A 24,808-nucleotide genomic window follows, 5' to 3' on the forward strand; every position below is an offset into this window, starting at 1 on the left:
AAACTTTTGACTAGTGGATATAAACAGTTCTAATTCTGACGTCACACTTTGCTGTAAATAATATTTCTAGACTAGTAATATATTAAAACACGTCAAATAAAACGTGATCAAAAGGAAAAACAGTTCACATCAAATTCGTAATCTCAAAAACCGCGTAGAACCGAGGACCCTCTGTCTGGTACTTTCCTCGAGGACTCCGAGTCACCTGCTGCCCCCATGTGGCCTCGTTCATACCCACTTAAAGTCGAACATTCTTTTGAAGCATATTTTGGCGTGAAATTCCCTTTGAAGGGTTTCGACCAGAACCACCACCATCTCCGCCCCTTCCTCACTCAACTCCACCGCCTCCCACCGTGTCACGGTTCGTCGCGGGGCCAGGATGTGCTCTGCTCCCTCCCTCCCCGCAGGAAAGTCTGCAAAAGCTGTTGAGGTTTGGGAAAAGTTCTGTCGTGGGTCCACACGAGACAACTTTTAACAACTTGGAAGTGGAACCATATCATATGTTCTTTACAACGCGTTAACCAGGTAAGTGTGTTGCTTTTTAGCACTTTCAATCACGCTAAAGTTGTTACTAATATAAAAAATAAAAAAAAGATTAAAAGTGAGTAGTTTTATTCTTCACGGGGGTCCTCGCGCCTAACACTTCTGCGTTTAATGGACGAGTAATTGTAATGTTTCATATTATTGTGAACGTTTTTTTTTTGTGGCTGCCTTTTTGTTTCTTCGAGGGAAGAAGGGGGATAATGTCAACTTAATAACAGGGTGTATTCACTTCTGTGCTGTTCTGCCTGTCTGTACACGTTCACTATGGGTGAGGGTCCCCACTCTGCCCCCCCCCCCTTTAAAAAAAAAGTAGTTTTTGCTTTTACAATGGCTCGTCACACAATGCTCAAAGGAATCTTTAGCACGTTTTTAAACATACTGGGTTGTGTGGCACAGTGGTTAGTGGTTAGTGGTTGCACTGATACCTCAAATTCTGAGTTCAAATGCGTATATTCGCGGTTCAAAATTATCCAATTGCGATTACAACTGCACTTATTTTTCAAGGTCCTCTTGTATCTTTTAACACATACAAGCAATAAATGAATCTTCATTACAAGTACAATAAACAACAGCTGATTTATTATACATCAATCAATGTTTTGGTCTTTTTTCTCTCTCCTTTTTAATTAAAAAAAAGAGAAGAAAATAGTAAAAAAAAAAAAATGTTTTGTTCTTATAGGTTAGGGCATATCCCATTCCTCTTCATCAAGCCATGCCTGACCTCTGCATCCTCCTGTCAGCCCTGCTGCTGGCCGCCTCAGCGACCGAATCACTGAACAGCACCGTGGGAGATGAAAATGAAGTCCTGGACCAGGCAAGTGAGATGAACTTGATGAAGCCGACGGCTGCGGCATATCAATGTTACAGCCAGCATTGGAAGGACAACATTCAGCCATTTTCTACCGCTTATCTTGTGTAGGGTCAGCGGTGAGTTGGGAGTCTATCCCAGCAGACGTTTCTGAACAATATTTGATTAACTCATTCACTGCCATTGACGGCTATAGACGTAAAAAATTAATTCCTATTAGTTTAACATTTTCTCCCACTTTTGTATGAAAATCAAAAATTTGTAATCGCCTGACGCCCCAAATTTTGAAAAATGTTTTCTTTTTTTTTTTTTTATTCATTCACTACCATTGACGGCTATAAACGTCAAAAAAATCATTTAAACTTTTTCTATTAGTTTAATTTTTTTTCAACTTTTGTTGACAACAGTATGAAAACCTATAATTTTTTTATTGTACGTTTAGAACAGATATAACATTTTTGATTAATCGCGAGTTGACTAGTGAAGTCATGCGATTAATTACAATTAAAAATGTTAATTTATTATTATTATAATTTTTTGTGAATTTATGGCAGTGAATGAGTTAAGATAAAATACATTTCATCACAATTGCAAGACCGCGAGTGCTAAAATATAAGTATTTGTACTCATACTGACTATGCCCATCCCTAACTGAATATCTTCTCTTCTAGATTGAGAACCTCATCGGAAATCTCAGCAAAGCCGCGAGTCACGCACCTACTATGGGTGATTTGGAAAAACAACTCTGCTTTCATTTCATTTGTATTCATAAAGTGCCTCCTAACACATTTTCTTTCACATCAGCCACTTCCATCAACACTACTGCTCACAGCCAAGTGTCTACTACTCCGCTCAGCCAATTAGCAAATACCGCTGTCAGCCAAGCACCGACAATCTCCGCCCACCAGTTGTCCAGTCTTGCTCCTCGGTGTCCCGGCAACCAGGTGATGCTTGAGGGCAACTTGGATTGCGGCTGCCCATCCGACATGATGAAGAACGGCGACATCTGCACCTGTCCGCTTGGCTTCAGTCTTGACGGAGCAGCAGGGTGCAAAGGTAAATGTCAATATGACCAAAACATTTGTCCTTTATTAGGATTAAGTATTAGTGTATTATTAGAACAGCAAAAACTAATGTACAGTAATAACTTCTTTTTAGTAAGAAAAATAGAAAGAAAAAACAAATTGAATAAAATATAAAGAATTAAGCAATTTTTGCCACATTTTTTTGCTTCAATTCAACTGACATTGTGCTGCTCTTTTCTGCTGGGTGCACCATGGCCACCGAGGGGCAGTATACTACATACATACAGATATAAAGTACATCGTGACGGTCACAGCTTTTCAGTAAACCACCTTTTTATTAATTGTTCTTTGGGGAGGACACAGTTTGTGAGTATCTTTATATGATCTGTCTACAAGTGTTGTTCTGCTGTTTATGTTCAAAGATCCAATTCTGAAAGGGTTATAACCAGGGCCCGATTGATTACACAGCTCTTTTTATAATAATATAATATATATATATATATATATATATATATATAATTTTTCTCACTGGTAGCCCTCCAGTTGTGTTTGTTTCCTAACAATCTTCATGGGTCAATGTGACCCGTTCTAATGTTTACCATAATCATCAGAAAATATTGTAACACAATGCAATGTTTTTAATATTACAAAAAAAAAAATAATAATAAAAACGAAGACCAGCATAAGTTGAACCTACGTTTTTTTTCTTCTAGATTTTCCAAACGGGTCAATTTGACCCACAACATATAATGCTTAATATGAGTTTCTCTTTTTGAATTGAACTACTGAAATAAATAATATTTTCCATAATATTCAAATTCACTGAGATATATATAAATATAAGCATTTTCATCTCACCCATCCGCAGACGTGGACGAGTGTGGAGAAGAAGCGCCGTGTGGTCCTCACGCAAACTGCACCAACACGCCCGGCTCGTACTCATGCCGATGTCACCGCGGTTACTTGCCGGGAGCAGGAGGGTGCCAGGGTCCGTCCGCAGAGATGATGTTTGTGTGTGTTAGAGCATGACGAGGAATAATTAACCGTGCCGTTTTGCGCCCCATGTCTCTCTGCTAATCGCGTACTTTGCCGGTTTGGCAGATGTCGACGAGTGCGCTCTGGCTGCGGTGACGGGCCTGCGGGCCTGCGACGGCGACTCGGAGTGCACAAACACACTCGGCTCCTTCACCTGCTCCTGCCCTGTCGGATATGCCATGGCTCAGAATGGACAAAACTGTCAAGGCGAGTTTCACTCAGCAACATAACATTTGTTTTTAAAAACCTATATTAAAAAAATATACTACTTTGGCTATCTGCCATTTTGGGATCATTTTGGTCATTTCTTGTTCTCCTTTAAAAAATACAAATTTTGTCTGGAAGTGACAAAATTTCACTTGGCAGTCACAAATTTGCCTGGTCATTGTTATTGTACTCAGGCCATAGCTATGTCTAATATAAATATATTACTTTGGTGCCATCTTGTGGCGTCTTAGTGGCATCATGTTACTTTTTAAAATCAATTAAATTATTTTTTGGAATTAATTTATGTCATTATTAGGAATCAGTGAGTAACAATACTAGATATTGTATCGGGGCGAAAAAATATCAAAAGTACTAGTGGTATCAATACTTGGTATCTGTGACTTCTCAAGAGTTGAGTACTCATATACTTATTGGTCAGAAAAAAAAAATGTTGTATAGTATAGTATAACATCTTACATATACATGTTTTATTAATTTATTGATTAATATATTAGAATTTTTTTTGTATTATTATAATAAATTTCAAAATACATACATGCGAGCAAATAGTGAAAATCCCCCCCACAACTCCCCCCCTCCCCAAAAAGGAAGAAGAAACTGTTTCTTAAACAGTTTTTTTCTTCTTCCTTTTTTACAAAAACGCGGGTTGATTCCCACGTAAAAAAAGAATTAATTAAACTAAACATGAAGATATTGTTTAAAAATCTGCAAATCGGTGAATCTGCGGGTGCGAAACCTTAAGTATGCCACTGCGTATTTTGTACATTGGAAGTAGTCATTTGACAAATTATTTTAGGTTTTCCATCTACAAATGACCTTGCTCATCATCCCAATTTCCTCCAACTTGACTTTATAATTTCTGAAACTTGCATTCTTCAAGCGTCTGATTGACACGGACGGTGCGTCCGGGGTCCCTGGCACCACCTGTTGCCCTTCTGGCGCTTGCTTTACAGTGTGTTTATGCGATATATATTTTAACTTGGTGACGGTTACCATTTTTCCATGCAGATGTGGACGAGTGCAGCTTTGAGGAGCTGTGCGGCCGCGAGCTGGGAAACGCGTGCTTAAACACACCCGGGAGCTTCGTGTGCCAGTGCCGGCCCGGCTTCAGAGCAGAGGCTCCCGCCTGTGTGGGTGAGTTTGAGCTTCACTGAGCTTCAACCTTTCTGGATTAGCGAGATGATGTGCCGTCTACGCTGCTCTGCTGCTTAACACGACTCATTCTCTTGACAGGTTCTGCGTGTCCAAACGTCACCGTGTGTCAAGGTAGGAAACGTGCTTGTACTTCTTGTCAAGTATGATTTTGAAACATCCTACAAATAATGCACAGGTGCATTTTAAATCACATGAGACATATTGGCATCTGAATGCCTGCCACTCGTCTTGTTCCCAGATGTGGACGAATGCTCGGAGAGTCCAACGCCGTGCGATGGCCGGGGTGTTTGTGACAACACGCTGGGCAGCTACAAGTGTGTGTGTCCACCAGGTTACCGTGGAAACGGCACGCAGTGCGAAGGTAAGCGATTATCCCTTATTTCTCTCTTTTTGACTTCCTGTTGCCGGTGTTGTTGCGTGAGCGAAATCTGATATTTTCAGATTCGAACGAGTGCGCGTCAGGCGCTCACGGCTGTGACGTCAACGCTCACTGCGGCAACATCATTGGCTCCTACTTTTGTCAGTGCTACCAAGGTTTCAACGGAGATGGACATTCTTGTTTTGGTGAGTAGTGGGCTGGTATGCAGAATCTTATGACTTGTAGTTTCTCGAGGGTTGTAACTACTCAAAATGTTCAGTGGCATTAGACCATGCCTTAGATCCATACATATATAGTTTTTTTTTTAAATGGCCCCCATGGCCAATAAAAACAGTATTGTGTTATGAACAAAACTATCAAATTAAAATTGTAACATTTATTAGAACCTTGAAAAAGACAATAAATCATAACTCTCTCTTAACAGCCTCTTTTTTTTGACAATGGTTTCCAGTATATTTAAAAATTATGATTTTTAATGTGAGTCAAACCGGGCATTTTATAAAGAAACATTTGCAATACTTTATAAAAAATAAATAATAATTTGCAATATTTTTGAAATTACCGCATGGGGCCATTTTGAACCTCTACATCTCATGACAATCTGCTGAAATTTTTAGCTTCCTAATGTTTTTTTTCCAAATACTTTTTCTTTGACTTAACATATCAAATACATCAAAATCTGGTGGACACATATAAAAATTAATGAAAAACTTGAAAGCTTGTACTTTAGTCCAAATTGAAATGTTAAAATGTGGGATACAATTTTTTTTTCAGTGGGACATTTTATATTGCTAGGAAAATTGTGTCTGTTTTATGTAGCTTTTTGTTGTTGTTGACATTTTTGTATTTTTTGACATTTTTTTGACATTTTTGCATTTTTTGACATTTTTGCATTTTTTGACATTTTTGACTTAATTTTTGGCTTAAGGACCTAAAATGACCATTTGAATATTTGTGTGTCGAAATCCATTCTGTAAGATCCATGTAAGCCAGCGGGCCGAACAAACTGAGTGCCGTACACCCGTGACAACAGCACTTAATGCTTCCCAATTCTGTTTTTTGCTCACAGACATTGACGAATGTGCTGTGGACAACGGAAACTGTGAGCACAACTGTACAAATGAACCGGGAGGCTACAGCTGTCTGTGTGCTTCTGGCTACCAACGGAATCAAAATGGACACGGATGCGCAGGTGAACCCAAGCTTTCATCAACGCACAAATACGAATGAACTACATTTCGCAGTATCAGCCGAGCTGATAAAATACGCCTTCGTCTCTAGACGTGGACGAGTGTTCGTCCCTGAATGGAAGCTGCGCGCAACTCTGCGTCAACACTCCGGGATCCTTCCATTGCTCGTGCAGGCCCGGCTACCAGCTCCACATTGACGGCCACACCTGCGTGGGTCAGATTAACTGCTGACACTCATTCGCGTTTCACTGCTAACTACTCATTTTCAACCATTTAAACACGGATGAGCATCACTAAATCACTCACCGTCTCCACTCGTGTGTTCCAAAAGCACATTTTGTGGTTCAGTGATATCCGAAATGTGTTGCATAGAGAGAGAGATAGAAGAAAGTTTGTTCAAAATGCCTTTACCCCCCCGCCCCCCTGAATATCTGTGTGTGCGTGCTTAGACATTGACGAATGTAAACTTCAAAATGGCGGCTGCTCGCACACCTGCATCAATTCCCCAGGGGGACACGACTGCCACTGCCCGCTTCCTCTGCTGCTGGACACTGACAACCTCGCATGCCGCAGTATGTTACCGACAATCATGTCCCACGAGCTTGTATTTCAACCCAAGTTAGCGCTACAGGGTTGAAAGCCAAAACAATTTCAAGCATTTTGCAGATGTTTTGTGTCGTTACGAAACACTCATGTCGTTTTTCCAGATGTGACTTCTTGTAAACTGAGAAATGGCGGTTGCGACCACATGTGCACCACGAGGGCCGAGGGCCATTTTCAGTGTAGCTGTCACACTGGCTGGCAATTGAGCAAGGACCGGAGAAGCTGCGAGGGTAAGAGCGAACCGGCGACATGGTGTCAACCTTCACCCAACGCTGACATTAACACCTTGCAACACGCAACTGAATTTTTGTCATAATTGTGTGAATGCTGGAAGTATGTTATTTATGATGCATCTTGTCCTTCCACTACTTCTACAATTCTTAACCGATTCAAACCATTCCAACTTCAACATGTTGCAAAAATTCACGCTTCGCGAGCTATTACTTTCCTCATTCCTAAGGTTCACTGTTTTCCCACAGGTCAACATTTTCCCCCCCGAAAAATCCCCATTCATTTCAAATGAGAAAAATTCAATCACATTCGAAAATTCAAACTGTTCAGCTCATTCAATTCACCTTGGAATCCTCAGCACTCCCCCAATTCTCACATATCAAAAATTCCAAATTTTTCTACTAAATATTGCATATTTGTTACCAAAAATAATTCTTATTTTAGGCATGGGGGTTAGAGTTAGGACCTAAGGTTAGGGTTCCTACTTCCTATCATTCCTATTAGAAATTCTGTATTGTTCCTATTCAAAATTCAAACGTTGACGTATTTCAATCCACCTTGCCATTCAATCTGACATATTTCACTCATGCAAAATCTTTCCACCTTCCACATATTTCTACGTTTTTGACCCACAAATTTCCCATTCAGTTCCATTGACACGTTCAACAATTCCTTCCCATTCAACATTCTAAATGTTAAGCTCATTCAGTTCACAATGTGATTGATTTTCAACATTCCCACATACTAAAAGTTCCACACTTTTCACTCACATATAGCCCATTTTCACAAATACAGTATCATTTCACCTAATTCCGTATAATTAATATTCAATAGCATTCCACATCATTCAATGCATGCATTTGCATTCAATTTGACATAATTCCATATCTTTCAACAACATTCCACCTCCTTAAGTATCGTTTCTATATATTTTTTTTCATGCAGCATTTCAGCATTCACACGCAATTTCTCCTGAAATTGTTTCATCTCGTAGAAACAGACACCAAGGGAGTGAGGCTGTTTAAATAGAACAAATGACATGCTCAGCCTACGTCACGGGATTTAGCAAAGGCTTTTTGGGCAGCTGTGTTACATCAGCCTATTTGAATGCAACCGGAATGTATCTTAAATGTAGGATCAGCTGCACAGTGGTAACTTGGCAAAGACAGCACTCGTCTCCCAGGCATTTTTTTTTTTTTACCCACCAAAACTAAATGCAATATGCAATTCTCGAGGATAAACACAGTAAAGTGAATTTTCGTCACCCATTAAAAGGTTTATGACACCTATAGATGCCACAAGATGGCGCCAAAGGGTACTCAGCAACTTTGTCTTCTGTCATAAGACGTGGACGAATGCGGCGACTTCGCAAACGGAGGCTGTGAGCAATTGTGCGAGAATCACCCCGGCGCCTTCAACTGTGCCTGCAAGGAGGGCTATCAAGTGCAAACCGACGACCTCACCAAATGCCGGCGTGAGTCAAATGTCACAGCCGCAAGTACAGTGCGGCACAGTCTTCCAGTTGGCATGACGCAAGGTATGTGGTCTCATGTCTTTCCAGCTGTGTGTGACCCCCCTTGTCAAAACTACGGAGTGTGTGTGGCGCCAAACAACTGCGACTGTCCTCCGGGCTATCCGGGCCTTGGCTGCTCAGGTTTCTTTCTGTACTGACATGCTGTATTTATATCAAGGGGTGGGAAAACCTATTGAAATTGAATACAACTCGGGGTGTGAATTGCCTCGTACCTGGCGATTCGATTCGTATCGCGATTCATAGGTCACGATTCGATTCGATGCCGATTAATCCCGATACGAATATCTAAATTGATTATTGCAAAAAAATTTTTTAACTCAAATTTAGAAAATACTCATCAGTAAACTTGTACATGTACACTGTAAGATTTGTATGAAAAGTTAACAAATAGGTTACAGTCTGTTTCATGTCTGAACAGCACCGAAATAAAAATATTAAGGCTTAATGTTCCATTAATATAACATTCTTCCATGCTTAATGTGTGAATCCTAACCCTAAGTAAGACGTTTTGTTGAATATTCTCCTAAAAATCGATTCGGCCGCATATCGAATCGATTCGAGAATTGCGCGCTGTAATATCGCGATATATTGCCGAATCGATTTTTTTCTTACACCCCTAAATACAACAATCAGATTTTGATTGACAACGTCAGAGAGGTATTATTTCGACAATGATTTAATTATGGGAGTGTGTTCTACGTGCATTTCAGCCATGTGCTCCCCACCTTGTGCGCATGGAGGTGCATGCATGCGCTGGGACAAATGTTTATGTCCTCCTGGCTGGACTGGAGAAGGCTGCCACACAGGTACTCGACCTTTTTGCCAGATATTTACATGTTATTATCAGGTGTTTCTGTAGCATTCCTGCTGCTATCAAGTACCTTTTTAAAATGGAAGTCAAGCTTAAACATTTCTTGACAATAATATGTTATACAGTATGTGACCTCACTAGTCTAAACATGAAATTCTGATTTATATTACATTTGTGGACGAATGAATGAACCAAAATACCATATTTGGACTAGCGGGGCTGCATATTATTGTCAAAAAAATAGGGGTTGACTTCCCCTTTAAATGAATAACATTTTGTTTGGGTACATTTTCAGGTTATAAAACCAATCTCACTAAGAGCTCGCTATTCCCAGTTAGTGACCGAGCTCGTCACATGTCATTTGAGGGGTATTTATGGAACGTAGCAGCGGATTATTTCGTATATTTGGGAATAACTGTGACGCGTAGGTAGAGTGACTTGTTTTGAGGTCATTTTCAAAGCGCCTCTGGATAAGGCTAAACTGGATCTGACACGTTGGTCATCGCTGCCGCTCAAGTCGAGCCAATTCGGTTAAACTGACTGTTGCTCAATGTGAGGCCGTTGCCTTCTCCTCTTTGTTGGCTCGCCGGCTCTTTTTATTTAACTGGAAGTCAGCCATTAGTTCATCACATCAACGCTGGCTCGGGGATGTGATGGCACACCGACAACTTGAGAAACTTAAATATTCTACGAGAGGCTCGATTCAAAGGTTTTACAAGGTCTGGCAGCCATTTCTGGACTATTACAGTCAAAAGCTCCCGGCAGTGGACAATTAAGCTCTTAATTTTTGTTGTTGTTGTTTTTTTAATCTATATTTTTTTCCCCCCTGTGTCTTCATCTCTTTTTCTTATGTTTTCTGTGTGTGTATGTGGGGGTTTTGCGGGTTTGTGCATAAATGGTGAAAATCACTAAAAATAATTTGATATACATATAAATGAATAACATTTTTGAACCCTTCCTCTCAGCCGTGTGTGAGCTGCCATGCGCTAATGGCGGACGGTGTGTGGGTCCTGCTACCTGCCAGTGTCCCTCAGACTACGCAGGTCCCCAGTGCCTTTGGCGTAAGTGACTCATACAACCTGGCCAGGTTATAGCAGCCTTGCTTTCCACTTCAGCCACAAGACAGTGTTTGTTTTTTTCGTGCGTTTTGTAGCCTTGTGCACACCCGCCTGCCAAAATGGCGGCCGATGCGTGGACGTCAATCAGTGCACGTGCGTTGGCGGATGGCAAGGAGCTCGTTGCCAGATAGGTACGATTCTGCCAAGATTTGTATTTGTACTTGTTGTAGTTGCTTCTGAATTTCACATGCCTGCCATTCCGGCATTCTGTTTTACATTTAAATGTTCTCGTTCAGAGCCTGTTCAGTGTCAGAATGCTTGTAAAAACGGCGGAGTGTGCGAAGGTCTAAACAGGTGTCGCTGTGCCAAAGGGTTTTCCGGAAGTCTCTGTGAAACAGGTCAGTGTGTGTGTTTGCCCCATGATGCATTGCACGTCGCATGTCTTGATTTTGTGGCGCGCCTATGCTGCAGCGGAGACCACCCCGTGCGTTCCTCCCTGCCGGCACGGCGCCACCTGCAGCCCACTCAACACTTGCACGTGTCCTGAGGGCACCGCAGGCCTACGCTGTGAGAGACTGTAAGTACTCAACAAAGGTATGATATATTATAATTCAATGAAACTATTTTGGCCCTCATAAATGTCACGTGTGATGTTTTCTTTGATGTGAAGGACATGCCCCATGGTCACCACTGTGGTCAGCATGGCTCGAGCGGTGAGAAAAGCATTTAGGGAAAGTTACGTTGACCGTTGCGGACCTTTGGGGATTCAGCTTTGCACCAAATACAGGTAAATGATCAAATTAATCATTTTAATTGATTAATTATAATGTGGATTTTTCCCCCCCAACAGGATGAACCAGGCACGTGTGTACCTGCAAGCCTACAGGGTGGGCTACAAAATACAGTGTCCAGAAAGGAAAGGCAGATGATGAACTGTTTGAAATAAACATTTGAAAAAACACATTTCAGTCCGTGCTGAAACAAACAACTGCTGTGACGACCACAATTTGCCCAAATGTTGAAATAAGGCAAGATTACTGTACAAGTGACAATTATCTTTGTTTCCATTTCAGTGATGTTTCCTTAAAGGTAGACTGTACAATGGACCCTTTATATAGTTATGTTTTTTTTTTTTAATGATGGATTAAACGTTCTTTGTTTTTATTACTTAATAGCTACTTTAGCCACTCTGACTTGAATGGATTGATTGATGGAGATACAATGGAATAACTTTGAATTGAATTTTTATTTATTTTATTGAATTTATTGTAGAGAGTTTCAAAATGACAGTATATAATTGCTTTCCTACTTTTTGGTCAAGCCCATGGTTCAAAAAGCAAATCGCAATGCTATAACATCAGAGCACCTGGTAAGCATTTGTCAACTGAAAGCCATGTGAACATGCATAATGTAAACAGCCGGGGATCCTCTGGAATTCTGTGCATTACGCAATGGAGTCGACCCGTTCTGCTGTTTAGTGTTAAATTACCCGCAAGTGGCCAAACTGTTCAGCCAACCCAAGAGTCCAGCCGCAGAATTTGTGTAGTGCCTTTTTGAGCCACACGATGGCAGTAAAGAATGTTTGACATTACGCAGTTTATTTCCGCTTTCGAGTTAACAAATTAAAACATTTGTGGAATCACAAGAGGATAGCCCAGGAAAAAAGTGTCTATTAGTGACATATTTCGTGTAATGTTTAGTCTTAACAATGTTAAGGATAGATAACACCATATTAGTGACAGTGACTGCATCGAGGGATATAAGTCGTCATTTATTTTGAAAGCGGAAACTACCCGCTCACTAGCTTTCTCACCGGCGTGACCTGCAGTGTCCTCCAAATAAACAATCAATTTGGTTTGCAATCAAATAGATATACGGGACAGCAGCAAATATGGTCATTGACGACAAAATGATCACGAACGGAGAACCAGACGACGTAAGTTGATGTTATAAAGACGGATTAATGAACGTCTCATCTTAAAATGTTTGGTAACACTAGCTTGTAGTTAGCCGAATGCGGCTAAACTAGATGATTGGGTAGCTTAGTTTCGTCTCTTCCATTCATTAACGTTAGTGTATTTTGTTTTGTGAAGCATTTATGTGTGAAATTGGCAACAGTAAACTTGCTTGTCATTGATTGAAAAACTGGAGTTAGCTTGTGGGGATATTTCATTTCATTAGGGACGCAATGGCAGTTGCAGTGGATTAATTGCCAAGAGAATAAAGTGACCTGCATGAATGAGTGTATAACTATTACTACTCTGATCGCTGTTTGTTTTCAGGAGGAAGAAGAAGAGGATGCGGAAGACTTGGTGGTATGCTGGACCTCCACTATTAGCGAGGGATGGGGACCGAGCTCTCAGCTTGCACTCGAATAGCGAAAAGAAATGCTTAAACATTAAAAAAAAATAATAATAATAATGGCTGATAAACCTCCAACATGTTTCCCATGAAAACAGGGTTTGTCCCCCCAACAACAAAATATAGATTTTTTTTTGATTTTTTTACTGAATCCGTAGGGGCCGAACTGTGAGTATGCAAGGGTCCTCTATACTGTAAATTTACGTTACTCATGTACTACTGTCTGTTTGTCACCTTTTGAATATGGACAAGCCCACTTGTAATTGAGAAAGCGTATCTAGCCTGTCAGGGCTGTTAAATTGATTTCATTGAGTTTACCAACAACATGGCTGCTCACAGAGATAAACTAATTAGCTCGGTCACCGTTGCCAAATTGGCATCTTTCCCCAACCCCCTCCAGCGACAATAAAATGCCTTGCCTCACCTGTACAACTCTGCATGAGGAAAGAGTGTGAGGAGGAGGGGGTGTGGGCTTAAGCTTGGACAGTTTAAAAAAAAATGGCCAAGCCAAGCGATGCAGTTTGAAAGATTCTGTTTACATGTTCTAACTTTTGCGAAAGTTGATGCAAGTCAAACGTTTGAAGAAGAAAAAAGCTGTGTCAATAGAAATGAAGCAAATCCCAGAAGAGAAAACCAGCAATAAAACTTGTTCTGAGTAATGTCATTTGATTTTCCGATAAACATAGCCGAATAATTATCAGTGTGATAATATCAGAAATTGAATTTACATAATAAAAAATAAAAAAATTAAGTCCATATCCCTCAGCCATCTTACCCTGTTTACTAAATAATATTGAAATCATCAATGACAGTGTCAATTTGCCTAATGTTGCTATTTTGCAGGATCCACTGGAAATGATGCGAGAAAAGTGTGCAGAGATAGAGCACTGTGTCCACACTCAGGCACGCCTGGAGCAATGCCACACCCGAGTGAACTCTCGTTCCTCCACAACGGAAGACTGCACCGAGGAACTTTTTGACTTTCTCCATGCTCGGGACCACTGCGTAAGTAAAAGGCGAGTGCTTTATGGCTCACAAGATGGATTTACGCTACATAGCCCAATGCTGGGTTTAACTTGCAAGTTTTTTAAAATACGAGTGGTCACTCAAGATTTTTAATTTTTTTCTCGTGCTTTGCCTTGACTGCAAAATTTCCGAACTTTGGCGCGTAACCAAGTTTGACTTCTTTCAGTCCCCTTTCATTTTATTTTATTTTTTAAAGAATGAAAGAAAATGTTTAAATTGAATTAAATACCCCAGCTCACTTCAGGCAAAAGGCAGACTATAACACTGAAATGGTTGCCAGTCAGTCACAGGGCACAAACAGAGACAGACAACCATTTATACTCGCATTCACACAGTCAGACGGATGCACCATCAGTGACTTCACTTGAACCACATGGCGTAAATCAAGCCTAAGTGTGGACATGTCATTATGAGTGATGTGTAATTAATTCCTATTTTTGTTGTCTCCAGGTGGCGCACAAACTTTTCCATTCGGTTAAATGAATCCCCTCTTCCAATTGGCTGTGCCAGTGGCCCTAAAGGAGAATATGGTTCTAAATGCATCTAAAATATTTACTGTATGTATATGAATATAATGTATGTTGTTTTATCTGTGATCATGTGACGAAAGTGCAGAGCAAGTGGAAACGAATATTAAAGTGGAAGGCTCAGGACATTTTGCCTGGTGGGTCTTATTTCCAATTTAAAACACTCTAATTGGTTAATTATGTAAAGTAAGGTATGGCTTCATTGACTTTTTTTTTTTTTTTAATAAATCTCACAAGAATTAAATCATGCTCCTTAGTACAGATTGAGAAAGTATTTGCCTCCATCATGATTTCATATTTTTAATGCACATTTCTTACGTAAATGTTTTGGACCATCAAGCTAGTTTTATATTCACACTTCGGGTAAAATTGAGATGTTCTGAATTTATCTTAAACATCGGTGTGTTGAAAAAAATCAGGAAGGGGCAAATTCTTTTAACGGCACTGTAAAGGGCTATTCCGAAAAAATACGACAGTAGATTGAAACTTCTAATTTCCATTTGAAATCTATTTTATAACAATATTGCCGTTTTTTGTGTGCAAAATTTAACAAATGAGAATTCATTTTCAATGAATTAAATAAATACTTGCATTTTATCAACACTTGTTTTTTTCATAAACATGTTCCATCCATTTCCCCCCTTAATAAAATAAAGGTTGAAATACGTCAAATTAGTTGTGGAAATGGTTAGAAAATACTGTATGAGAGAAGTTCGACGGTAGTGCCCCCTAGTGGTCCATTTCAGGTAATGCTGTTAAATAGTTGCCATGGATCCTAAATGCGCATGCGTCGGTTGTAATTTCTTTAAGGAAACGCTGTTATGTTGAGCTAGACAACCTCCCCATTATTAAAAGCGAGCCAAAACCGCCTCATAAACACAAGACGAGCAGTCAAAGTGGCGGAGACAGTTAACAGTTACTGTGGAACTAATTTTTTTGGCTTTAGCGGACAAGGCTAGCTGGTATGGACAATGTCAAACGGTTCCTACCAGGGTTGGAGCTGGACAGCCGCTCCACTGCGGTATTCCTTACCGGGGCTGCCACCTGCCTAGCGGGGGCTTTGGTGGTCCTCGCCCGGGCGGTCGATGGCCGCCTGGATGCTAAGAAGAAGATCCAAAGAGCCAGAAAGTTGAGAGAAGACAGCCTGCTGAAAGCTGAAGAGGCTGTGCTTCACTACAAGAACGCGGTGAGTTGAGATAAAATAAGAATACCAAAAACAAAAGGTTACCATGTTTTGCCATAACCCAGTGGTTTTCAAACGTTTTAAACCAAGTAGTCTACAGTTCCATTAAAAAACAAAAAAAATCAGATATATTATAAAGTACTATCTATCTATCTATCTATCTATCTATCTATCTATCTATCTATCTATCTATCTATCTATCTATCTATCCGTGTGTGTAAAGTCAATTTAATATTACTGTAAGCCACTCAAACTTTGTGTACATTAACCTTATAACTTTTTACGAGAAATATAATTTTGCATACACGAGGGATGAGTTTATCGACTTTGGTGTGCGTGTATACTCAATCAAGAGATGAGGTTATATTTACTTAAACTTGTGACTCTCCTTTTAGCATCCAAAGATGGATTCATCTCTCGTTTTGTCTTTGTCCCTGACTGAGCTGACGAATAAACTGCAGGATGGCCTACTGAGACCAGAAGATGTGTTTTACTCCTACATGGAAAAGGTCGAGTATACCAAATCCAGTCTTAATTATTTTACAGACGTCGAGGACTGAAGATTGCAAGTACTTTTCCCGAATTTATTGCTCTGAGGGTAGAGCGCAAGGTCCATTGAAGTAATCATTGTCCTGAAGATATATATAAAATAATAAAAATATTTAAAGCTTGTAAAGTAAGGCCTGCCCAATCTGTTTGTAGTCTTTATTTTTAATTTTTAACCATACCCATTTTGATATTTGGCAGAATAACAAAACAAAAAAACAGATTTATGAGCCAATTAATTATACAACAGATAAATTGGTTGATCCTTATTATAAAGTATTATTCTATCATTCTTTTTTTTAGGCTATCAATGAAAACAAAAGTTTGAACTGCTGCACCACCATCCTGCTCGAGAGTTTTGACCATGTGAAAACGCTGGACTCCAACAAGCGAGGTCTACTGTATGGCGTTCCGGTTAGCATCAAGGATAACGTTGCGTACAAGGTAATTGCAAGGTCGCACCGTTGGTCACCATATACAGTCATGTGTATGCTTCAAAAATTTGCATCAAAGTTTTAATGAGCTATTATATAGGCTTCACATGATCAGGATTATTGGGGACAATTACCGATCAGATCACAAGATGGAGTAATATGTTTGTTTACAATAACTTGCTTATTTACTGTGTTTACATAGTTTTTTTTTTAACTTAAAAGTGTATATTAACAAACATTTACATGTGTGTATATATATATGCCAGAATTATAGTTGTTGACTAACTTCTATCTGTCTGGGATGGGGCTACACTGACGGCTCGGAGGTGCTGTAGCCCTGTTAAAAATCTGTCGCCCCAACTCCTCCAACATTTCATTTTATATTCTAAAATCTATTTCTAAATCATTTTCTCAGCCCCCTCAAGATCCTCTTTAACCCCGGGAGAGAGAAAAAAAAATCCTCGAGTCGTGCCTACTGTTTGTAGTCCCTTGGCAGGTTGTACCATTTTAAGTAAACTAGTGTACTGTTAACTGATTTGAATAGAAAACATTTATTTATTAACCAATGAGCAGAACTTGATTTTTAAGTAACACTATAGCTGCTTTCACTAAGCTAATTTCAACAACTTTAAAACGGTATAATTGTGGCCAAAGGAAACATCAAACGTTGATGTTGTGTCATCATTATCAGTGATATCAAGGAGCCTATCACAGACTAGTTGAGCTAATACTACTAAGATTGGTTCGCAAACTCTAAACATTGATACATTTGCACACAACTTAACAGTGTATTAGACCGCGTGGAACCACACTTCCCCTCAGTGGCCAAACCGGGTACAACATGAACAGTGTTCCAAATAAAGGCACACACAGACAAAAGGCAAGACAGTATAAAATAATTTAACTCATTCGCTGCCATTGACGGCTATAGACGTCAAAAATTAATTAATTTTTTTCCCCACTTTTGTTAACAAGAGTAGGAAAACCCAGAAATTTTGTTTTATTTTACATTTAGAACAGATATAAAATTTGTGATTAATCGTGAGTTAACTAGTGAAGTCATGCGATTAATTACGATTACAAATTTGAATCGCCTGACGCCCTCTAATTTTTGATAATATTTTCTTTTTTTAATCTTGTCTTTTTTTTTAAATAATAAAAATAACTATTAAACTACTAAAGTCATGCGATTAATTACAATAAAAAATTGTAATTTGCCCCTAATTTTTAATAATATTTTCTTCTTTAAAAAAAAAAAAGATTTAAAAAAAAAGAAATTAACAAAAGTGGATTTTTTAAAAACTAATAGAAATAGTTCAAATACATTTTTGACGTCTATAGCCGACAATGGCAGTGAATGAGTTAAATAAAATCGATTTTGGGACATTTTAAATCGATTCGGAATCATACTAAATGAGAGTCGCGATTCTTATGAGAATCGATTTTTGGGCACACCCCTAGTATCGAACCACAAAGGAAATCGGTACTGGTATCGACAAAGAGGCTCACACAAGAACCACAAAAGTGGCAGAGCAGCAATAAAAGTTAGCACACAGTACAGTTACACATTGACAGATAGCGCCGAAATCTTTTTGAAGCGGACAAAATTCATTTCAGTTGCGGCTTGGCACCTTTACCTGCTAACGGGGTCATAAAGCCAATTAAAAATTTTTCCCCTCACACACTTCCTTTGTCTTGTTGTCCCATTCCCACAGAACTACGATTCCTCCTGCGGCTTGCTCTCCTACCTTGGCCATCCGGCCGAGAAGGACTCCGTTATTGTGGAAGTCTTGAGGAGACAAGGCGCCATTCCCTTCGTGAAAACTAACGTCTCCCAAGGCATGTTAAGGTAATGTCCAGCATTTGACATATTTGCACACTTTCTCCTCCTGAGGGGAACATAAACAGTCACGGCAATCTCTTTTTCCCTTCGTGTGTCAAGTTACGAGTGCAGTAACATCATCTATGGGCAGACGGTGAACCCCCGCAACCTCAAGAAGACCAGCGGAGGTTCTTCCGGCGGTGAGGCGGCTCTCATCGGCGGAGGCGGCTCCATCCTTGGCATAGGCACCGATATCGGGGGCAGCATCCGGATCCCCGCTGCATTCTGCGGGATCTGCGGCTTCAAGCCAACATCGGGACGGCTGAGGTCATCATCTTTTGATTTCTTCCGCTTCTATGAGTTTGCAGTCAACTCTCACAATAAATTGTCATATTTGTGTTTTAGCAAGCTGGGTATGAGCAGTGTTTGTCCCGGGCAAAAGTCAGGTGAGTACCGTCTCTGTGTTGTGTCTGTTTGGACGTGTTTCCTCGCTATATCGCAGTTTAATTTCGGGGCCTTCTGTTCAAATACGTTTACCTTGTGTTGGTGAAAGCAAGGCGGGACAAAATACGGCCTGGGGGCTACATCCGGCCTGCCCGCAGTCTCTATGACGGGCCCTCACAGTGACTATGAAGTCGGTGTTAATTTTGACAAGAAATATTAATTATATTCTTTAGACTAAAACTAGAGTTTTAGTCATAATATTATCATCTGATTGTATTTTAGTTTTAGTGCAATTTTAGTCGACTAAATTGACAATTTAGTCAATGTTTTCCTTCAGCATACATTTCAACTTTTATACAGAAACTTATAACACAACTATTTCTAACTGTTGTTTAACGCGCATGACACATTTAATACAACGGTGTCTTCATTACATTATGTTTCAATGAAACCTGTTGAACTGCTGTCTTAAAACTTAGTTTTCACCTAAATAAAAAAATAAGTGCACAATTGCCTGAGATTAATTTTACAGCTGCCCAATGAATGGAAACATGTTTGAACATTAAATAAAGTGCAGTGAACAGTTTCTAAGTGGTCCTTTTCTCGCACCCGCATTTTATTCCTTTTTCTGATTGGATTTTGTGAATTTTTGTCACTGTTGTTTTTTGGTTTTAGTCATTGACGAAATTGTCAGTCAATTTAGTTATCGTTATCGTCTCAATGAATGGCTTCCATTTTAGTTTCATTTTCGTCTGAAAGTTTTTTTCATGACAATTTTTTTTCGTTGATGTCACGAAATTATCACTGCAATGCATGAAGTCAAAACAAAACATAAAAATATGTAGTGCTTTTATTTTGAAAGTTGTGCTTTTATTTTTGGTGCACACTTGTAGACGTTGGCACATTCAAGTTAGCGAGGAAAAAGCTACGATTTGTGTCTGCAGTGTTGCTAACTTAGCAACATTTTTGTTATATTTAGTAACCTTTCGGACCCTTTTAGCAACTATTTAAAAAAATAATACAAAAGGACAAAGTTGTCCTAATGTTATAGGTGGAGAAAAAAAGGGCAAAAAAGATATGGCCTGATAATACTTTACACAAATCTATAGTTTGATGATACATCACTGTCAATAATATTACTCTTTTACTATTTGTGAATCCTGACTAGGCTAATATGACTTGGCGGTTGGTGCACAAAAATAATGTTAGAATTTTTAATGTGTAAGATACTTATATACATCTATCATTTAAATGAAACGACAATATGCTTTTTCTAAATACATAAAAAAAATATATATACAGTGTTCCCTCGCTACTTCACAGTTCAGCTATTTCGGATTCACTCTTATCACCGATTTTCATTCGTGACATTTGTTACCCAGTTTCTTGTGTTGGTAAGTCATTTTAAGAGTTGAGTTGAGTGTTTTATCTCGATCTGTAGGATCAGTATTTGCCCAGGCACAACCTCTCAACTATTTGCTTTTAGGCTAAATGACACAACATTTACATTATTATGTATATTTCTTTTTTGTCTAATTAGTATCGGCAACACCCGGCCCCTTGGCGAAGGATGTGGACGGCCTGGCTCTGTGTATGCAGGCGCTGCTCTGCGACCACATGTTTGCCCTGGACCCGACTGTCCCGCCCGTGCCTTTTAATGTGCAGGTGTGCCCTTGCTGATTTGTAAAATCTGTTATCACACCACACGTCCTGTAAATCAAAGGTGCACGCAGAAATAGTGACGGTGTTACCTCGGGTCTCAATGTACGTATGCGTTAGATGTATAAGAGCAGCAAGCCTCTCCGGATCGGCTACCTGGAAAGCGACGGCCTTAATCAACCGACGCCCAGCATGACCCGAAGCCTCAGAGAAGTCAAAGCTTTGTTGGAGCAAGCGGGGCATACCGTAAGACCTCCCCGATGCCGTAAGCACACAACGGGAAGTGAAGTGTGCTTTTACATCTCTTTTGTTATGATTCTATCAACACGTAGGTGGTGCCATACAGTCCTCCGAGGTTGAGGGACGCTTTTATGCTCATTTCCAAAGGCGTCTTTGCAGATGGAGGGGCCAACTTGGTCCAAAAACTGTGAGTCTTATTCAGCATGTGAAGCGTTTTGCCCCACTAGTTTAAATACGACATTCTGGTTAATATTGTGTTAGTGGAATATGAGCTAAGCAGCAAAATCCAGCAGTTTTGATCAATATCAGAAGGCGGCCATTTTGGCATTTGCCGTCGAGTGAAAATGACATCACAGTTGCTCAGATCTCAGGCAACAACCAATCACAGCTCAGCTTCAGAAAACAGGTGAGCTGTGATTGATCATTGCCTGAACCTGAGCAACTGTGAGGTTATCTTCAGTCGACAGCAAGTGGCAAAATGGCCGCCCCCTGAGATGGATTAAAAACGGCTGGATTTTGCTGCGTAACTCGTATTCCACAAATGTAATATTAACCAGAATGGCATGTCAAGAATTTTATAAGGTTGACTTCTCCTTTAAAGAATCAATTCTGATGATTGTTTTGGTAAGTTAGGTCGTTTGGTTGAATAAACGTGTAACTGGTGCATGCGCGAGACTGACTTTCGTTAGCAGGTTGGAGCTGTCCAGAGCAGTGAATCCGAATATCACAAGTTGTTCTCAAATAATCTCAAATATTAACGTGTAAAAACGAACAAAGTTTAATGTTCAACTTGAGTTTAAGTTTATTGTTAGTTTAATGTTTTACGTTTTCTTTTTCTTTTTTTCTAGTTGCAGTTTTTGTAGGACATGTAGTGTGCTAAGATTTCAAAAGATGCAGATATTTAGGAACATTTTGTAATTTCCAAACCATATACAATGCACTCCCATTATTTTCACTCCTCCAGGAAAATTCCACTTTATTAAATCACTGAGACTCTCTTGTTTCATACTTTCAGGAAGGGCGGCCCTCTTGATCCTACCCTGAAACTACAAGTGTTCCCTTTCTATCTTCCGTGCTGGCTGAGGAAGACCCTCTCGTTCCTGCTGAGGCCTCTGGTGAGTAGTCTTAGCATCAAGCCAGCTCCATTCTTGACACACTTCATTTTGCACAACCGCAAAATCCAATAAGTTTGTCTTTGTGCTGTAGAACTGCTGTGTCACACTGAGCTCTATTTAAAAAAAAAATAAAAAATTGGCCACCTTATTAAGCGATATATGTTTCTACTGTGCTTGATAAATCAGTTTTAATTTAAAAGCTGTTTCATTTGTCTGCAGTCTCCTCGTGGTTCTTTCCTCCTGCAAGGAGCCACTGGACTCGGGTGAGAAGTTTAAAGCTTTTTTTTTTTTTGGTCAATGATGACACAGTACTCGTTCGTAAATAGAAATAACAATACCTGTTATTTCTCTACTGATGTTTCAGATCTGTTGTGGAGCTATGGGAGCAACATTCTGCTGTGCAGGTACTGTGAGCAGATGACGTTTGAATATGTGCAGAAAGAGACGCTCAAGCTTCTTCTTGTGCGTGTCCATCAGGACTACATTAATGAGACCTTGGACGAATGGAGAAGGTGCAAGATGGACGTGCTGCTCTGCCCCATGTTCGGACCTGCCTATAACTTCTTATACTGCGGCAGGCTTAGCTGTATGGAAGTCTTTGATTTTTAGTCACATTTTGCATTATGTCACGATTGTCATTAAAATAACATTAAGCGCTAATTTTCCGCCTATTTTCTGTTTGTTCTCTGTACATCCAGTTCCTCTGGCTTATACGGCACTCTACAATCTGCTCAACTTTCCTGCCGGCGTCGTTCCTGTTTCCACGGTGACGCCAGAGGATGAGGAGCAACTGAGCCATTATGAAGGCTTGTATCAGGACTTCTGGGACAAGCTTCTCAAACGGGTAATGCAACATGCAAAAGTAAGCGGGGTCTTCGTTAACACGGCAACTGGAAAACATGCAGAATAATAATCATTTCTGTGCTTAGCTATATTTTGTGTTATTTCTGATTGATGCTCTCCCAGAGGCCATTTTTTTCTCCTGTTGATTAGGTTATTGGCTCATTTGTGTTAATGTACACTTTTGCGTCACATCATCAGCATTGTGTTCAATTTACAGCTCCTGACTGAATGAATGGAGTGTCAGTCTTCGAAAACTATTTCACCCTGAAATACAACACATTAAATATTTATTTTATTTGTGGGATTTCAAACCTTTATTTTTACATTTATATGTGGTGTGCATATTATTAAAAAAATAAATCAATCAAAATTGCAAGCCAGGAATCCAAATAGAAATCTTATTTTACAAGTGATGAGTTAGTTCATGTTAAAATGGGCAAAAAATAGATGTAGTTCCACTGTTAGCCAACAGGCGGAGACAGCAGACTGTGTCCTGACTGTTATCTGGCGTCTGTAAATGTTTTTTTTTTTGTGCATTGACATTTGCATACTTGTGTTTGTGTGTAGGCATTGTCAGGAGGCGAGGGTCTGCCCATGGCCGTGCACTGTGTGGCCCCGCCGTGGCAGGACGAGCTGTGTCTGCGCTTCATGAAGGAGGTGGAGGAGCTTGTTAAACAGAGCAGGATCAAGTGAGGACTCAGGTATCAGTCTGTTAAGTGAGCGTCAGGACACTTAAGATAAGCCAGTCTGCGACGTTATCGCAAAACACAACCATTTCCTCTTTGCACTTGAGATAATGTCATAAAAACACATCCTTTTCCCCCTTTGCACTCAAGATGATTTCACCCTGGTTATTATTTTAATAAGGAACCATAATGCAAAAAAAATAAACTTACATTCTAGTGTCCTGCTGAAAATGTAACTACAGTACTGTAAATGTATCAGAGTAGTGGAAACAACTTGATTTATCCCTCCAACTGTTTATGGTGGTCTATTGTTTGCAATATAATTAAACTGAAATTTATGACATTGTGCTATAGTGGAAACTATAAAATTAAGGTTAATTCATTAAATGCAAAACAATAGAAAATTAACTAAAAATCTCTGCGCCTAGCATGTTTTTGTAAAGGAATGTATTTAGTACATAGGTGTGAATTCCTGTGGTATGCTTTGAATGTGAAAAAGGAACACCGTCTTGTGGCTAACTACAGTAGTGCTTTGAGATGCTGTGACCTCACAAGCAGTACTTTGGTAGATAATGAACTATTATTTTTCTTTATAAAAAAAAAAGGCTTCAAGTTGTTTATTGCCCCTCCCACTTCAGGTTTACTGTCAAACATCTACAATTGTTTAAGTTATGAACCTCATCACAGAACAAATTAAATTTGTATTTCAAAGCACTACTGTAGCTCTTATTTGTATATCCACTCCTTTTGCTGCACTACAGGCTTAAACATAGTTAAGTTGAAACGAGACAAAAATGCTGCACTCCTGTTTTTGAATTTTGAGTGATCCAATGACAAACTTGAAAGTTTTCACATTTCATTGATTATTGTATATTTTTATTTGGCACTTACATGATCATTGCTCATTTTTCTTGACATTATTCGATATTTACATTAAAGTCAATACACAAACACTTACTGGAAGATCCCAAATTAGAATTTCGAAGCTTTATAGGAAAAACGTGACCTGTCGCGTTATGTATAATTATTATGAATAAAGCACACATTCTTATGTATGTGTCATCTACTGTACTCTATATCTGACAGTACCTGCACATCAAACTTTAATGAATTTTCATGCAATAAATGACTTGTGCACCTTCTTTTCACCCCAAAACTCTCCCTTTGTATCCCTCCTCTTCATCACTGCTTCACATCATTTGCTTTCTCCCTCTCCGCTCACTGAGTGATTGTAGCACCTCCCAGGTAAAAGAAAAGCGATAAAGCAGCCTAATGACACATGGCGCCTCCATCTAGCGTGTCTTCACATTACCCCGCGCTAT

General features: G+C 39.6%; 3 protein-coding genes across 8 annotated transcripts; all 3 read left to right on the forward strand.

The window, feature by feature from the left end:
* Positions 1–286: 286 nt before the first annotated feature.
* On the forward strand, positions 287–12,231 carry LOC147166085 (uncharacterized). 5 transcript variants are annotated; one of them, XM_086088346.1, is made up of 23 exons: positions 287–525; positions 1,223–1,357; positions 2,023–2,077; positions 2,156–2,407; positions 3,245–3,364; positions 3,478–3,618; positions 4,648–4,773; positions 4,873–4,905; positions 5,033–5,155; positions 5,236–5,358; positions 6,243–6,365; positions 6,455–6,577; positions 6,813–6,935; positions 7,071–7,196; positions 8,543–8,671; positions 8,759–8,851; positions 9,442–9,537; positions 10,508–10,603; positions 10,696–10,791; positions 10,897–10,998; positions 11,072–11,177; positions 11,271–11,387; positions 11,451–12,231. In XM_086088346.1, the coding sequence occupies exons 2-23, from the start codon at positions 1,256–1,258 to the stop codon at positions 11,527–11,529; spliced, it is 2,484 nt and encodes an 827-aa protein (XP_085944472.1). In that variant the 5' UTR covers positions 287–525; positions 1,223–1,255; the 3' UTR covers positions 11,530–12,231. The 5 variants fall into 5 exon arrangements, with proteins under 5 accessions (XP_085944472.1, XP_085944473.1, XP_085944476.1 ...); XM_086088347.1 differs by lacking the exon at positions 8,759–8,851 and having other exon boundaries at positions 8,543–8,734; XM_086088350.1 differs by lacking the exon at positions 6,813–6,935.
* Positions 12,232–12,369: 138 nt separating this feature from the next.
* Positions 12,370–14,640, forward strand: uqcrh (ubiquinol-cytochrome c reductase hinge protein). Of its 2 annotated transcripts, none has more exons than XM_086088356.1 (4): positions 12,370–12,536; positions 12,883–12,915; positions 13,805–13,977; positions 14,438–14,640. In XM_086088356.1, exons 1-4 carry the CDS (start codon positions 12,492–12,494, stop codon positions 14,532–14,534), a joined length of 348 nt encoding a protein of 115 aa, XP_085944482.1. In that variant the 5' UTR covers positions 12,370–12,491; the 3' UTR covers positions 14,535–14,640. The 2 variants fall into 2 exon arrangements, with proteins under 2 accessions (XP_085944482.1, XP_085944483.1); XM_086088357.1 differs by having other exon boundaries at positions 12,371–12,536; positions 13,805–13,966.
* Positions 14,641–15,290: 650 nt separating this feature from the next.
* faah (fatty acid amide hydrolase) lies at positions 15,291–24,541 on the forward strand. Its single transcript, XM_086089262.1, has 15 exons — positions 15,291–15,700; positions 16,093–16,206; positions 16,547–16,687; positions 18,393–18,526; positions 18,620–18,826; positions 18,905–18,945; positions 20,484–20,608; positions 20,723–20,848; positions 20,935–21,029; positions 21,858–21,957; positions 22,177–22,220; positions 22,322–22,361; positions 22,435–22,543; positions 22,656–22,801; positions 23,368–24,541. The coding sequence occupies exons 1-15, from the start codon at positions 15,479–15,481 to the stop codon at positions 23,491–23,493; spliced, it is 1,770 nt and encodes a 589-aa protein (XP_085945388.1). The 5' UTR covers positions 15,291–15,478; the 3' UTR covers positions 23,494–24,541.
* Positions 24,542–24,808: the final 267 nt, after the last annotated feature.

Source organism: Leptonotus elevatus, chromosome 11 (assembly GCF_054856555.1).
Source record: "Leptonotus elevatus isolate MCC_2025b chromosome 11, RoL_Lele_1.0, whole genome shotgun sequence".
In the NCBI taxonomy this organism is placed as follows: Eukaryota; Metazoa; Chordata; class Actinopteri; order Syngnathiformes; family Syngnathidae; genus Leptonotus; species Leptonotus elevatus.

What these genes read in the sequence shown, in the direction of transcription:
- LOC147166085 (XM_086088346.1), top strand. Translation starts at nt 1,256, where the DNA reads ATGCCTGACCTCTGCATCCTCCTGTCAGCCCTGCTGCTGGCCGCCTCA. An exon ending in GAGTCACGCACCTACTATGG is followed by an intron (nt 2,078 to 2,155) that starts GTGATTTGGAAA and finishes CTTTCACATCAG; the next exon opens with CCACTTCCATCAACACTACT. An exon ending in CGGAAGTCTCTGTGAAACAG is followed by an intron (nt 10,999 to 11,071) that starts GTCAGTGTGTGT and finishes CCTATGCTGCAG; the next exon opens with CGGAGACCACCCCGTGCGTT.
- uqcrh (XM_086088356.1), top strand. Translation starts at nt 12,492, where the DNA reads ATGGTCATTGACGACAAAATGATCACGAACGGAGAACCAGACGAC. An exon ending in CGAACGGAGAACCAGACGAC is followed by an intron (nt 12,537 to 12,882) that starts GTAAGTTGATGT and finishes GTTTGTTTTCAG; the next exon opens with GAGGAAGAAGAAGAGGATGC. An exon ending in GACCACTGCGTAAGTAAAAG is followed by an intron (nt 13,978 to 14,437) that starts GCGAGTGCTTTA and finishes TGTTGTCTCCAG; the next exon opens with GTGGCGCACAAACTTTTCCA.
- faah (XM_086089262.1), top strand. Translation starts at nt 15,479, where the DNA reads ATGGACAATGTCAAACGGTTCCTACCAGGGTTGGAGCTGGACAGCCGC. An exon ending in AGGATAACGTTGCGTACAAG is followed by an intron (nt 16,688 to 18,392) that starts GTAATTGCAAGG and finishes CCATTCCCACAG; the next exon opens with AACTACGATTCCTCCTGCGG. An exon ending in CAAGGAGCCACTGGACTCGG is followed by an intron (nt 22,221 to 22,321) that starts GTGAGAAGTTTA and finishes CTGATGTTTCAG; the next exon opens with ATCTGTTGTGGAGCTATGGG.